Genomic DNA, 15,758 nt, shown 5'->3' with positions numbered 1-15,758 from the left:
TCAACAGTACTTTAAAAGAATTCAGGAAGAAATATAGATTCTTCCAGATAAGCCTTTGTTAGATCTGTTAGTTTTCTCAATTATTTCGAGTTTCTTTCCTCAACTGCATATTTTATATATATTCTGTTACAAATTGTGTCCCATAGAAGACGACTTTTGGCTATGTTAAAATATAATGAAAAGTTTCTAAAACATAGTGTGTGTCAAAAATACCGCACATTACTCAAGAGCAAAGAAAGACTTACTGAGATATACGCAAAATCATCCCTGAGATGGAAGTATTTGGTCTTGTAGCTGTCCAGCTTCAGTTCTACAAAATGGTCCTTGTTCTGGTTTCAGACAGAAAATAAAGTTGGTATATCTATTGACTTTCAAAACCATTCTTCTAGACATGCTTTTTTTCAAACATACATTTATTCTGGCAGTTTCACTCACACATTTTGTGGTTCATTATTTCAAATGAGGGGTCCCCAGTTTATGTCTTGCCAGAAATTTAACTTGGCAATTTTGGGGGAGTCTTACGTGGAGTGATCTACAAATCTGACAAGGGACATTCAGAACGTTTGGAGGCAAATAGAGCGCATTCTGGACTCCCTCTTGCAATAGTTTCTGACAGCCAGTGGAGGAGAGCTGTTGTACACTGCTCCCCCTACCCTAAAGGTATAATCCCAGGTATCTCCCCCCCCCCCGACCGTTGGAAAGGTAGCACACAGAAAAGATGAAACCCTGGAGAGCTGCTTCCAGCCAGTGTAGCCAATATTACACTAGGTGGACTAATGGTCTAATTCAGTACGTAGCAGCTTCCTAGTTTCTCAACAGCAATGTTGATTTTCCACTTTGGGCAAACTAAGACTTTGCCCATAAAATGGGACTGAAGTACTGTCACACCTCATGTTACATTTGCTTCATGTTACGTTTTTTTTTCTGGTTGTGTCCTGCGGCGACCCAGAAGTAGCGGAAAGGGTTACTTCCGGGGTTCGCCACTCGCAGATGCGCAAAATGACATCATGCACAGAAGCGGCGAATTGCAACCCGGGTTGCGTTCCTTTCATGTTGTGAATGGGCCTCTGGAACAGATCCCATTCACAACCAGAGGTACCCCTGTATGTTTGATGAGCTTCCAGAAGGAAAATTATCCACTGATTTAATCGGAAACAAAGACCCAGGAAAATGGCAACAGTAAATCAGCTACTTTACCAGGTGTGTGCTTGGCAACTTTTTGGGCATTGGCACATCCACCGAAGGTTGTTCCTCATATTTTGGGTAGGCTCTCGCTTGGCAGTCGCTGGACCCTGCTTTCCTGGGGATGTTGGCCTTGATCCTGATTCGCTCGCAACCTCTGACGGAGCAGAAGGCAAATGGCTCCTTTTCGTGCTGAGCCTTTAACTTGAGAAACAGCAACCTTTGGAAAAGATGGAAGAGCCGTGAGCGTCCCTGACTCTGATGCTGCCATAGCCAGAACAGGATGATGCTCATCCTGGAAATGGCACATATTGAACCCTTCCACTGCACCATTAAAGCGCATTGCTCTTGCCAAAGAATCCTGGGAACCGGTTTGTTAAGGATGTTGAAACTGTATCTCTGGAAGGGGAAAACATCATTTTTTTTGGGGGGGGGAGGTTTATATGTGCATTGAGCATGCTTTAAATGAATTACGTGGCCCATTGATAAAAGCATTTCTATTCATCCATCCCAGGCAGGTGCTCTCCTATGCATCATTCTTACTTCCAGGTGCAACTACTACATCTCATACTATTAGAGGCTGCTCAAGAAATTTGACATTTACGCTGTGGGTTAAACCACAGAGCTAGGACTTGCCGATCAGAAGGTCGGCGGTTCAAATCCCTGTGACGTGGTGAGCTCCCGTTGCTCAGTCCCTGCTCCTGCCAACCTAGCAGTTCGAAAGCACATCAAAGTGCAAGTAGATAAATAGGTACTGCTCTGGCAGGAAGGTAAACGGCGTTTCTGTGCACTGCTCTGGTTCGCCAGAAGCGGCTTAGTCATGCTGGCCACATGACCTGGAAGCTGTACGCCGGCTCCCTCGGCCAATAAAGTGAGATGAGCACCGCAACCCCAGAGTCGGTCACGACTGGACCTAATGTTCAGGGGCCCCTTTACCTTTTTATGTAAGACAGTCAGTACCAGCTAGGCACCCTCCAGCTGTTTTGGACAAAATCTCCCAGCCGGCCCCCAGTCCCTTCACTGCCACTGATGGCCAGCTTTTTCCTTTCAAAATTTTTGGGTATCGGGGCTGATCTTATTTATCTAATCCTTATTGCTACAGTCAATGACCTCCACTTTTCCATGTTATCACTGCAGCCTGCTTGTTTTAAACAAAACAAGACTTTATGGGCAGCTTGGCATGCAGCAAAGTTCTCCGGCAGCCAAAGCTCCCGCTATCTGCCATTTTCATTTCCTCCAAGTGGCCCCAGGCCCCACGTAGGCACGAAGGCATTTTTGAGGAAATGAAGATAGCAGGTGGCTGAAGACCAGCAGGCACAGTGATCTGCCACGCACACTGCAGCTCACTGCTAGTGCCAGCACCCCATTAACTGGCTGCCCAGCTACCGCTGGTTCCCTGCTGCCAACCCGATGGTCCAGACGTAACAAAGCGACTGTCACTTCTCTTTTGCGGTGGGACCATAGTTCAGTAGTGGAGCATTGCACTGCACACAGAAGGTCCCAGGTTAAATCCCTGGCAGTATCTCCAGGTCAGCCCCAGAGCGATTCCCTGCCCAAAGCCATGGAGAGCTGCTGCCAGTCAGTGTAGACAGTACTGAACTAGAGGGGCCAATGGCAAACCCTCCAAGTGTCCCTATTTTCCAGTGACAGTTCTGTATTTACAGAAGCCATTCTGGTTTCTGATTTGATCCTGGAATGTCCTGCTTTTCCATAGGACGTCCCTATTTTCATCAGAGAAATGTTGGAGGGTGTGGAGCTATGTGACCCCCCCTAAGCCAAGGAGATTAGTACTATACAACCTTTAGAAGTCATCTGAAGGTAGCCCTGTTTAGGGCAGTTTTTTAAATGTTTTATTGTTTTTTTATATATGTTGGAAGCCACCCAGAGTGGCTGGGGCAACCTAGCGCAAATGGGCAGGGATTAATAAAAATGGAATAGGAAGTCCCTGTTTCCATAGGAGAAATTTGGATGGTATGCAATGGTCTGATTCTGTATAAGTGTCCTATGCACAGTGCTTGAGGATACCATTAAAGGTAAAGGGTAAAGGAACCCTTGACAATTAGGTCCAGTCGTGGCCGACTCTGGAGATGTGGCGCTCATCTCGCTTTATTTGCCGAGGGAGCCGGCGTACAGCTTCCGGGTCATGTGGCCAGCATGACTAAGCTGCTTCTGGCGATCCAGAGCAGCGCACAGAAACACTGTTTACCTTCCCGCCGGAGCAGTATCTATTTATCTACTTGCACTGTGATGTGCTTTCGAACTGCTAGGTTGGCAGCGCCACCCGCGTCCCAATGATGATACCATTAGGCCCCCATTATTTTAAAAATGGAGAGGGTACAAAGGAAATCGTGACTACAGTGGTTACTAGCCATAATGGTTATGCTCCACCTCCATTTGTCAGAAGTAGTGTGTCTCTGAATTTCTGGGAATCACAAGCAGCGATAGCACTGTTGTGCTCAAATTCTCTTCATGGGCTTCCCATTGGGTCATCTGGATGCTGGACTCAGCCGTTGGGCTGATCCCCAATATACGTTCTTATGCAAATCGATCATTCCATATGACAAGGTGGTCAAAACTCTGCAACAAGTTAAGAGGGACCCAAAATGGCATGGCTTTACTTGTTGAAGAGGAATGATCACCAAAGACAGGGAAATTGCCACCGGAGCTGAATCTGAAAGATGGCATATAGACTAGACACGAGGATGTCATTTGTGCATCCATTAAAAACAACCTTGTACCCAACACATCTCTACAATCCTCCAAAGCAATTCTGTGCTTCAGAGAGCTTTAGGACACGGGGGGCATGCTTGCTGTTTCCTTACCCAGTGTCCTCATCCCAATAGTAGTATCCCTTGGAAGCATATCGATACTCAAGCTTCTCCATCTCATGAGCCTGGTAGAATGTCCCTGTTTTGCTGGTTTTCTTCAAAAGGCGATCGTGGATGTCGGAGAGAATGGAAAACGTCGTCCCTTTAGGATAGCAAAGCCCAACTTGGATCCAATCATTCCTAAAATGATAATGACGACAATAATGATGATTGCAACAATAACAACCCCAAGCTCTGAGACTATGATTTTTCTGGAACATGTCGCAAGTCAAATCCCACTCCAAAGTTAAAATACATTTACTTCCAAACTGGCTAAAAAAATTTCAAAGAGGGCCAGATTTGATGAAGTGAACGTGCGTGAGGGCTGACCAAAGTTTTTTTAGGATTGAAGTTGTTGAGCTTTTTTTACAATTTTATCCCAAAGTTGTTGAGTTTTTTAGGATTGAAACTTACCTTACTCAAACTCAAGAGAGCCTCTTTAGTGCTGGTTAATGTCTATTCCCCCCCCCATAAAAAAAACCCGGCAATTGCAGGGTAGAAATGACGAAGCGGTATTACGGAGGGACGGGGGCCTAGCCTAAAGCTGCTATCCTGGAATATCGCAGGTTGGCGTGCAAAGAAAAATTATCAACATCTAATGCCCTATTTTAACCAATTTGATACTATTTTTCTTCAGGAGACAGGGCATAGTGTGATTCCATATTGCTCAATGGCTATAGCAGCCATTCTTTACCCGCCACCCCATCCTTGAGAGAAGGCAGGCCCTGTGGAGGCTTAGCCTGCTTTATCTCCACAAAGCTAGAGCACTCCACAATACCTTTACCCAGCTGCAACTCCCTAGCAATGGCCGCCTTACTAAAAAAATTGAAACTTTTAGGATTGAAGTTGCTTTTTTTAGGATTTTGCCCCAAAACATTTACTGCCACGGGGGCCGGATTAAATTGACTGGCAGGCCAGATTAGGCCCCCCAAAACGGACTTTGGACATGGCTGGGCTAAATGTTTACATGTTGGGCAGAGTCAATTCCAAAGAACCTAAAGATCCCTTATAGCAATACAGAGCAATTTCTCTGTAGCGAGCCACCACCTTCTATGAGTCAGGGATTAACTTGGCCCACGCAGTGCCTCAAATATTTATCTCATGACTTCTTTACATCCATTCTAATGGGACTTGGATGTTTAGGTGAGAAGATGGTAAAACTTGCAGAGGGTTTCCTGGAACAATGATGTCAGGCCTGGAAGAATGCAGTGGCTATTATAACATCATCATCACACACCCCGGCTTTCTTTAGCAACTTGAAGCTATATTCCTCAATCGAAATGCTGTTTTTTACGGGCCACACACTCACTTGTTGAAGTTAATGAGCCAGATTGCCAGTTCCTCGGGAGCCGTCTTGTCCCAATGGATGGTGTAGCCCTTTTGTAGAGTGATCACAGGCTGATATTGCTGGTAGTGGGCACTCTTACTCAGAGCCCCCTCCAAGTACAGAGGATGTCCGTAATGGTCGTTTTTTATTATTTTCATTCTCAGGTTGGCTGATTTGTAGGCTTGGATGTACACCTGAAGTCAAAGCAAAGCAAAACTTACTTCCTTTTAAAGAGCTTTAAGAAAGAAGAACATGCATAGGGAAGAGGCCAGTAACCCCACAGCAATGATCTGCTGTGGAAATCAGAAATGCGAAAGAACTGTGATCCAAATTCTGAACATGCCCATCAGTCTTACCTGTGCATATCGACCACTACAGATAGAACCCCTCCAGTCAGGGACATCAATACAGTCCGGGTGCCTAATCAGCCAATTATCTTCCTTTATTAGATAGGACCCAGGATATTCAGATACAGAGCCGTCAACATCATGGAAAACAGATGTTTTATCCCCATCCATATCCAGCCCATTGAACCAAGGTCCTGGTTCTCCGAAAAACACTCGAGAGGTTATCTGAACAGAAGGGAAAAATATGACACATTAACCAATTAATTCTGAACAGATAGCTTAGTAACTGCTTGGAGCTATTCCCCCCCCCCCAAAAAAAGTTCAGAGCTTAACACAGAAGCTTCCTATTTTTCTGCAGTCCATTTGTGCCCTGAAAAGAACACGGCAGCCCTGTGTGAGTTGTCCTGGAATCTTGGCCATGGCCTCTGGGACTGATCGTGGAGTTCAAAACAGCTTGCGGGCTAAAGGTAAAGGGACCCCTGACCATTAGGTCCAGTCGTGACCGACTCTGGGGTTGCGGCGCTCATCTCGCTTTATTGGCCGAGGGAGCCGGCGTACAGCTTCCGGGTCATATGGCCAGCATGACTAAGCCACTTCTGGAGAACCAGAGCAGCGCACGGAAATGCCGTTTACCTTCCCGCTGGAGCGGTACCTATTTATCTACTTGCACTTTGACGTCCTTCCGAACTGCTAGGTTGGCAGGAGCAGGGACCGAGCAAAGGGAGCTCACCCCATCACGGGGATTCGAACCACCAACCTTCTGATCAGCAAGTCCTGGGCTCTGTGGTTTAAACCACAGCGCCACCCGCATCCCTAAAGCTTGAGGGCTACCTACCCTGAAATCCTACCAGTTAGTTTCCAGGCCCAATTTGAAGCTCTGGCTTGGACCTATGAAGTCTTACATGGTGCAAGACCTCAAAGGAAGCCTCTCTCTGCATGAACTCAGCCGGACCCTGAAATTGTCATCTGAGATCCTTGTTTGTGTGCCCCCTCCATGCGAGGTCAGGCGAGCAGCAACATGAGAACTGCCCTTCTCAATGGTGGCATCCGCCTGTCAAATGCTCTCCCCAGGGAAGTTTACCTGACGCCAATGTTACATATCTTTAGAAGCCAAGCAAAAAGAATTCTTTTTAATAAGGCCGTTGGCTTTTTACGATCTATGACTTTTTGCATGGGCGGGAAGTTCAATGTAGCGGTTTTTAAAAAATGCTAGTTTTAATGTATGTATGTATGTATGTATTGCTTAAAATATTATAAGTCATTTTGCTGTGGCAAAAAAAAGACTAATGTAATAAATAATAGAAATAGCAATAGCTTGGATCCCAAATGCCTTGGTACTCAAACATTTTGGCTACTGAACACTGCAAACCCAGAAGTGAGTGTTCCGGTTTGCAAATGTTCTTTGGAACCCGAACATCCAATGGGGCTTCCGCGGCTTCCGATTGGCTGCAGGAGCTTCCTGCAGCCAATCAGAAGCCACGCTTTGGTTTTTGAACGTTTTGGAAGTCAAACGGACTTCCAGAACGGATTCTGTTTGACTTCCAAGGTACGACTAATACTAAATTCACTAATAATAATAATTTTGCTAAGCCAAGGGAGGAGAACCTCAGGCCCAGGAGCAAACGGCTTCTGGTCCTCAGGACTCTCCTTATGCCCCACCTTCTTACAGGCCTCATCTTTCTCACAGACCACCCCCCTCTCCAGTCCTTGCATTTCTCCAGTTCCTTAGTCTGGCTGGACTGTGTCCTTAAACTGTAATAAGGCCTCTTGCTTTCCTGGAGAGATGTACATCTAGGAACCTCTGACTTTTGTATGACTAGATTACAGCCCACTGTACAGAAATATGAGGTGCACCTGTTGCCCCGCCCACCACTACCATGTGACCCTCAGAAGGTGGCCAATGATGGAATGCGATTCTCCTGTTGCAAAATGTCCTCCCCCTGCAATGGTGAGCCCGCGTTGAAAGCCAACTCACCGGGACGTCCTCAAAGAATACGTTTGTGACATTGTTGTTGGGGCAGCTCTGCCAAACATTGTTGAGGCGGAACGCCAAAGCGCTGGTGTGACGGCCTTCCAACGCAGCAAACTTTCGGAAGGTGCAGTTCTGGACATTGATGGGCCCATCGTAAAACTGAATGCCTCTAATTGGGAAATTCCTAAAGCACATTTTTTAAAAGAAAAGAAAAAAGAGGGGACGTTATTAATCTCCTTGCAGTGAGTTGCCACTGTAAACATATATTGCATTGTAGCTATACATGAGCATCAGCTGACAATTCCACACTCCACTGGAAAAACTAGCTTCTATAATCTGCTAGGTCTTTTTATATACAATGAGGAAAACCTTGTGATTCTTAACAAGTTCAACTCAGGGTCTCTCATGCCTTGGCAGATCATACATATTTGCTTGGCATTCTTAGAAGGAGCTTTGCGGGAAAGTTAGGCCACTGACCTAAAAAAAAAGGAATAATATCCGAAAGCCAATCAAAAGCAAAATTTGAGCTTGGTCTCCGGTCTCTTAAGTGGTCAGCTGCTTTTATTACTCATTCATTCAGTCATTGCAGGGATAACATCCCAAAACAGAGACTTAATGAGCTCCGAAATACAACATTAAACACAGAGCCATTAAAAGACGTGAAATAAAAATGCGGCTCTTTGTCGGAGGTGGTTTTAAATTGGCCAGGACCCTCCAGAGCCTCCTGGGCATGAAGCCAAACCCTAAATACCAACTCTGGAATAGGGGGAGGGGGTGGAGAAGATGGGTTGCATCCAACATAACGCAAAGTTAAGAGTCCCTCAGCAGAATGCTTGTTCCACTGGTGACATGTTTGGGCCTGTGGGACATGGTTGCACAAGAGAATGCACAAGGAGTTTGCTGGTAACTATTGTGAAATAGGGACGCGGGTGGCGCTGTGGGTTAAACCACAGAGCCTAGGACTTGCCGGTCAGAAGGTTGGCAGTTCGAATCCCCGCAACGGGGTGAGCTCCTGTTGCTTGGTCCCTGCTCCTGCCAACCTAGCAGTTCGGAAGCACGTCAAAGTGCAAGTAGATAAATAGGTACCACTCTGGCGAGAAGGTAAACGGCATTTCCGTGCGCCACTCTGGTTTGCCAGAAGCGGCTTAGTCATGCTGGCCACATGACTCAGAAGCTGTACACCGGCTCCCTCGGCCAATAAAGCGAGATGAGCGCCGCAACCCCAGAGTCGGTCACGACTGGACCTAATGGTCAGGGGTCCCTTTACCTTTACCTATTGTGAAATAGTGCACTCTACGCCACAAGATTCCCTCTGTTGCACAACATAAAATGCGTCTGTCCACTGGCTTAAGAACCCTTGCGCTATTAGAAAGAGAATATTGGCCAAAGCCTACATACTTTGTGAAAAGGTACTTTCTTTTGTCCATCCTCAATCTACCAAGATTCAGTTTGGCTGAATATCTCACTTCTAGTGTTATGAGAGAGGGAGGAAAACACTTTTCCGGTTTTCTCCATCCACAGTGATTTGGGGTGGGGTGGGGGGGAAGCAAAGCCCTATACTCTTCTGGAAAGGGAAAATACAGAAACTGAAGACGCACTGGCCAATGGGAAGAGTCCGTCCGCTGTGGTCCAGCCCTCCAGGTCCCCAGACATTGTTGTCCATTGTTTCTGTCCCCGGGTTTCCACTTTCACCTACAAAGAGGCTGTTCTTTATCTCTTGCTTTGATCCGTCGTCGTGTGGGAACGTTCCGCCACTAGAAGGGATGGAATTGCACGTTAGAAGTGCTTTGGTCAAATCCTGCTTTCAATATCTTATGCAAGTGAAAATACAAGGAAACGTAGAAGCGCCAGGAGCACTTACCTGGCCAAAGTGAGCCCGATGCCATTGTCAGCAAACCTGCAAGGAAAAGAGAACTTTAGTGGGTCTTGGGTTCAAGACTAGGCTGTGACACATGACAAACTGGGTCACCTCCTTTCAATGCAGGTATTCCCCCCCCATCTATTATGTAGAAATAGAGACATTTGCTTTTCTTATGGTAGATAAAGTGTGCTTGAAAATGCACATATCAGTGAAAGTAACATGAAAAAATATTAGGTAAATGGGCTTTGCAAAAATTGTATACAGTGGTACCTCGGGTTACATATGCTTCAGGTTACATACGCTTCAGGTTACACACTCCGCTAACCCAGAAATAGTGCTTCAGGTTAAGAACTTTGCTTCAGGATAAGAACAGAAATCGGGCTCCAGTGGCACGGTGGCAGCAGGAGGCCCCATTAGCTAAAGTGGTGCCTCAGGTTAAGAACAGACCTCCGGAACGAATTAAGTACTTAACCCGAGGTACCACTGTATTAGGGACAAATTCATACTAAAACACTAATGAATTTTCATGAGGATATAAAATCTAAAACTGATGTGGAAATTTAGACAACTGAAGACAGGAAAAACAGGAAACTGAGAGAAACAAATGGAAACATTTGTCTATCCCTGCTCTGGAGTAATTCCACAGACTGCAGAAATGTCTCTGAACAGAGGGCAATTATAAATGTGACTTATCGAAAGCACAGCAGAGGGGCGAAAAAGATTTGCTTTCCCTGGTGCTATTATGCCACAAGAGGGCAGAGACGTCACATGACTACAGTTTGCACAGAATTCCTGCAGCTTCCGTGGCCGTCTAGTCAGTGTTGAAAGATGCCGAGTGTTGCAATTCACATTAGCAGATATTGTTCTGGTGTAATATATTACAGTAACAAATATTAAAATGGCTAGACCCCCACGTCTATAAAACGCTAGGTTACGAGAGCTGGAGGCTGATTTGAACTTTGCCGAAATAAACGCTGCCAAAAACTTAACAACATGGAAAATACTTCTGGGCTCTGCTGAAGGGTTTGAGATATTAGCTTGGCTATGAGGAGGTTTGGAGGCATCAGGGAGAAGCAGCTAAACAGGGAAGAAGTTGGAAGCAAGCACATGTGACTGCAGTGTTAGATAACCCTTCTCAAATTTTACTTATTTGTATGGTACTCTGGCTTTGTTCAGTCGTCACAATACCAGGACCACTCAAACATGCTGGCCCCCAGAGAGGAGCTTGAACTCACTTTATTCCTCCCGCAAGTCTTTTTAGGTTAGATTTGGCCTGGCATATTGTCTGAACCCAGGATATTGGTTCAGCTGCCTCTTCCTCTACCACAATCTGTAGCTAAGAACAACCTTGGCTAGAGATTGTGGTTGGGCTAAGGGTTACCTTCAAACACAGGTGATAGTCAAGGATCATTAATTCAGCACCATCAACATGCATCAAAAATTTTGCAGCTATCGGTATTGAGTCTGGAGCAAGGAAATGCCCAGGTATGGTTCTCACCTGCAAACAGTGGCGTGAAATCAAAGCTGCATAGAGAGACAACTTTTAAGCATCTTTCTCTTGAGTAACGTGCGCCATTGCTCTGTCAGAATTAGCTGGCACTGCCCACTCCCTGCAACAATGGCGGATGTTGCCCCTGCCTTCCGCGCTACCAGTCCCTGTGGGCACTGGCCGCCATTGGTGCAGCCCCCCCAAATTTGGGGTTCTACCATATAAATTGAATTTGTTGGAGAGCAGTGTCTCAGTGGCTCCCTTTCCCACAAAACCTGCCTTCCCCTGCACATTATTGCAGGGGAAATGAATGAAAGCCTTCAGACATGTGACTGGTCGTCTCTCCGAGTTGGCAGGTTGCAACCAGGAGAGCTTCCTCATCTCTTTTAACACTGAGAACCTGCAGCCCTTTGCCCCCCCCCCCACCTCCACATCAGCCTCAACCAGCGTTGCCAATGGTCGGGGACGATGGGATTTGTAGTCTGCCAACATCTGAGAGTTCCACAGGTTCCCTGCCCCTGCTTTAGGTTCCCTTCCATTTCCACAATGGCAGAAGTCGTGGAAAGTTGCAGCTTCCTGCCTCTTAGAATAAGTATGGCTTTGATATGACTCTGCAGCAGGTAGCAAAGGAACAAGGGGCATAAGGGACGGAGGCAGAGGAAGGGAGGGAGGTTAACTGAAGAAGGGCCATAGCAGAAGGCCCTGGGTTCACGTCCTGCCATCTCCAACTACGGCTGGGGTGGTCCTTTGCAGGAAACCCTGAACTGCTGCTTGCTGCCAGCGGAAACAGTGCTGAACTAGATGGATCAATGGTCTGATCCAGTATAAGGAAGGATCCTAAGCTCTTAAAGGTTTTCTTTTCTTTGCTGGATTTGGGGGGGGCACTTTGCAGCCATGCAAGTGACAGGTAAGATTTGCAGGGCACAACCTGACAATCTTGTCTCGGAGAAGGAGAAGACAGGAAGCGTCTGCTCCCATTTCCAGACTCTCTAACCACTTGTTATTTACACAACCCTTCTCCATGCTGCACTGTCTTATGTCTTACCTCCCTGGCACTGGAATTTTTGGCAATAACAGGCTACCACATAAAACAAAGCCATTGGCGCAGCTGCTTATATTTTATTTCAGGCTCAAGCAGAAAAGGTTTATTTAAAATCCCTTTTCTGCCGCAGCTCATTGTAACGGGTCTCGATCACACACGTATGCACACAAGCAACTCGACAACCCTCGCGCTTAGGGGTTTGTTTCTGCAAAACAGCAAGGTTGGTTTGCTTTCTTCCTGGTTCCCTTTCTTTGCATTCGTCTCCGCCGGATGAAAGATGCGGAGCGTTATAAACAAGAAACACAGCCCTAGCCACACAGCCCTCTGCTCGCCATAAACACCCAGCTGAACTCTGGAGGGTTGAACTGAGGCCACACTCACTGGCAGTCGTCCAGCCACACATCTCCTCCCCTCAGCCAGGCGCCGTGGTCCTGGTTCTTGTAAGCAATGAAGTGTCGGATGAGAGCAGGTTCTCTGGGCTTCAGAGGGTCAGCGTCCTTATGCGGGCTGTATCTGGAATTGCAACAAGTGGAAGGAAACGCCGTCAGCAACATGGAGAGCACCGGCCCTCGAGAGATTTCAGAGCTGGTAACATGGGGTGCTTCTATGGGCCATGCTGCATATTTATTTCCAATATTTACAGACCAATGTTCACCCCTGTGACATTCCCAGACCCTCCAAGCGTCCCTGTTTTCCAGGGACAGTTCCAGATTTATAGACGCTGTCCAGGTTCTGATTTAATCCTGGAATGTCCCACTTTTCCTTAGGACACCCCTGTTTTCATCAGAGAAATGTTGGAGGGTATGGAGTCATACAACCTCCCCAAGCCAAGGAGATCAGTAACTAGACAACCTTTAGGAGAAATCTGAAGGCAGTCCTGTGTAAGAAAGTTTTTTTAAAAACGTTTAATGTTTTGTTATGTTTTTAAATATATTTGGAAGCTGCCCAGAGTGGCTGGGGCAAGCCAGTCAGATGAGCAAGGTATAAATATTAGAATTATTATGTAAGACGTTCCTGTTTTCATTGGAGAAATGTTGGAGGGTATGCATTGCTTGTCCACTCAGAGGCGGCAAGGACCAGATAGGGACCCACAGAAAGATGCAGCCCACCAAGTTAGGCTACTTTCAGGTGCAGTCAAATTCTACAACTGAACATCAGAGGAAAAGAAAAGCCTGTCTGCTCCAAACAAACGAGGCTTCCAACAAAATATTAAAATACATTTGTCAAACATTAAAAGCTTTCCTAAACAGGGCTGCTTTCAGATGTCTTCTAAAAGTCTGGTAGTTGTTTTTCTCTTTGACATCTGGTGGGAGGGCGTTCTACAAGGCAAGTGCCACTACCGAGAAGGCCCTCTGCCTGGTTCCCTGTAACTTGGCTTCTCACAGGGAGGGAATCGCCAGAAGGCCCTCGGCGCTGGACCTCAGTGTCCCGGCTGAACGATGGGGGTGGAGACGCTCCTTCAGGTATACTGGACTGAGGCCGTTTAGGGCTTTAAAGGTCAGCACCAACACTTTGAATTGTGCTCGGAAACGTACTGGGAGCCAGTGTAGGTCTTTCAAGACCGGTGTTATGTGGTTTCGGCGGCCGCTCCCAGTCACCAGTCCAGCTGCCACATTCTGGATTAGTTGCAGTTTCCAGGTCACCTTCAAAGGTAGCCCCACATAGAGTGCATTGCAGTAGTCCAAGCAAGAGATAACTAGAGCATGCATCACTCTGGCAAGACAGTCCACGGGGCAGGTAGGGTCTCAGCCTGCGTACCAGATGGAGCTGGTAGACAGCTGCCCTGGACACAGAATTGACCTGCGCCTCCAAGGACAGCTGCGAGTCCAAAATGACTCCTGGGCTGCGCACCTGGTCCAATACATTTGCTGTTGCAGTTTCCCATCCAAGCTACAAAAACGTGTTCATGTCACAGTTGCTTAGCCATAGCAACACGAAACACTTTCTTCGCGTTTTGAGGAGCTGTCTGAGGGGGAAGCAGCGAAAGGAAGTTGTAAGAAGAGCTTCCACACAGCTGCTGCCTATCAGCTGCCACTCTGGTGAAAGAAAACTGAGGTAGCCCTGGAGGGAAAAAGCTGGGATGCCGTCTATTCCTTTCTGTTCCCAGAGTGTCAGCTGCCTTGGGCTGTAGTGAAAGAAGAAGAAGAAGAAGAAGAAGAAGAAGAAGAAGAAGAAGAAGAAGAAGAAGAAGAAGAAGAAGAAGAAGAAGAAGGGGAGTAGTTTGGATTTGATATCCCGCTTTATCACTACCCAAAGGAGTCTCAAAGCGGCTAAATTCTTCTTTCCCTTCCTCCCCCACAGCAAGCACTCTGTGAGGTGAGTGAGGCTGAGAGACTTCAAAGAAGTGTTGACTAGCCCAAGGTCACCCAGCAGCTGCATGTGGAGGAGCGGGGAAGTGAACCCAGTTCCCCAGATTACGAGTCTACCGCTCTTAACCACTACACCACACTGGCTCAGAAAGGGGTTGTCCTCTGTGGATCACAATGCAGCTAGGACAAACACGATGGATTAATAGTGTTAAGTACAGATAACGCTAAAGAGTAAAGAATTCATGACTCAGCAAGGCAGGCAGAAGAGATTTGCTCCGTTTGCTGACAGATATCCAGAAAGCCCCTTTGCTTCACTTAATAAACCAACCTCTTGAGCTAAACTGGGAAAGGGGAACCTGCAGAGTTCCAGAGAATTAACCTTATTTTGGCAGGCTTACTGCAATCAGATTGCGGCCTTTGCAGCTGGGGAGAGCAATTCCCTGATTAATAGGCTTTTCTTGCCTAAGTTGAAGCTACACGCTGATGCAAATATGGAGCTGGTCCCAAATAACCTTCCCTGCTAGAAATGAGTCAGGGTAAGCGAGATGATTATCCAAATTAAGGTGAGGTGTTTCAATTTATGGACCTCAAAAGCTTAAGCTAAACAGCCTCAATTCTGTATACCTGAAGGAGCGTCTCCACCCCCATCGTTCTGCCCAGACACTGAGATTCAGTGCCGAGGGCCTTCTGGTGGTTCCCTCATTGCGAGAAGTGAGGTTACAGGGAACCAGGCAGAGGGCCTTCTCAGTAGTGGCCCCCACCCTGTGGAACACCCTCCCTTCAGATGTGAAGGAAATAAGCAGCTATCCTATCTTTAAAAGACATCTGAAGGCAGCCCTGTTCAGGGAAGTTTTTAATATTTAACGCTGTACTGTTTTTAACACTTGATTGGGAGCCGCCCAGAGTGGCTGGGGAAACTCAACCAGATGGGCGGGGTATAAATAATAAATTATTATTATTATTATTATTATTATTATTATTATTATTATTATTATTAAGCTACTGATGCTAAAGGAATCATGACGACTAGCTCAGTTGGTTAGAACGGGGTGCTGATAAGGCCAAGGTTGCAGGTTCGATCCCCATATGGGACAGTTGCATATTCCTGCATTGCAGAGGGTTGGACTAGATGCTCCTCAGGGTCCCTTCCGACTCTATGATTCTGCGAATACTCTGAACCCATGATACAAAAGGGTGGAGTAGAAAAGCCAGATCTCAGGCGCAGAGCATCCTCTGCATCCCGAAGGTGCCAGCTTCAATTCCCAGCATCTCTAGGTAGGGCTGTGAATGTGCCCCGCTTGAAACCCCAGAGAGCTGCTGCCAGCCAGTGTGGGAAGCAATAATAATAATAATAATAATAAT

The 15,758-nt window shown here is 46.6% G+C and overlaps 1 protein-coding gene across 5 annotated transcripts in view; it reads right to left on the bottom strand.

Annotated features, from left to right (window-relative positions):
* CEMIP (cell migration inducing hyaluronidase 1) overlaps nucleotides 1-15,758 on the bottom strand; it is a 167,154-nt gene that overhangs the window by 3,710 nt on the left and 147,686 nt on the right. For all 5 annotated transcript variants that reach the window (XM_081888407.1, XM_081888408.1, XM_081888409.1 and 2 more), the window contains exons 18-26: nucleotides 12,469-12,600; nucleotides 9,557-9,592; nucleotides 9,294-9,449; nucleotides 7,699-7,879; nucleotides 5,733-5,948; nucleotides 5,359-5,570; nucleotides 4,005-4,190; nucleotides 1,198-1,402; nucleotides 246-329 (exon numbers count right to left, since the gene is read on the bottom strand). In XM_081888407.1, the coding sequence (XP_081744533.1) occupies nucleotides 246-329; nucleotides 1,198-1,402; nucleotides 4,005-4,190; nucleotides 5,359-5,570; nucleotides 5,733-5,948; nucleotides 7,699-7,879; nucleotides 9,294-9,449; nucleotides 9,557-9,592; nucleotides 12,469-12,600 (1,408 nt within the window). The remainder of the gene's footprint in view (nucleotides 1-245; nucleotides 330-1,197; nucleotides 1,403-4,004; nucleotides 4,191-5,358; nucleotides 5,571-5,732; nucleotides 5,949-7,698; nucleotides 7,880-9,293; nucleotides 9,450-9,556; nucleotides 9,593-12,468; nucleotides 12,601-15,758) is intronic.

The sequence above is a fragment of the Podarcis melisellensis genome, assembly GCF_964234715.1.
Source record: "Podarcis melisellensis genome assembly, chromosome: 14".
In the NCBI taxonomy this organism is placed as follows: domain Eukaryota; kingdom Metazoa; phylum Chordata; class Lepidosauria; order Squamata; family Lacertidae; genus Podarcis; species Podarcis melisellensis.
Note: the sequence above shows the minus strand (reverse complement) of the source record. Positions and strands in the feature narration are given on the sequence as shown.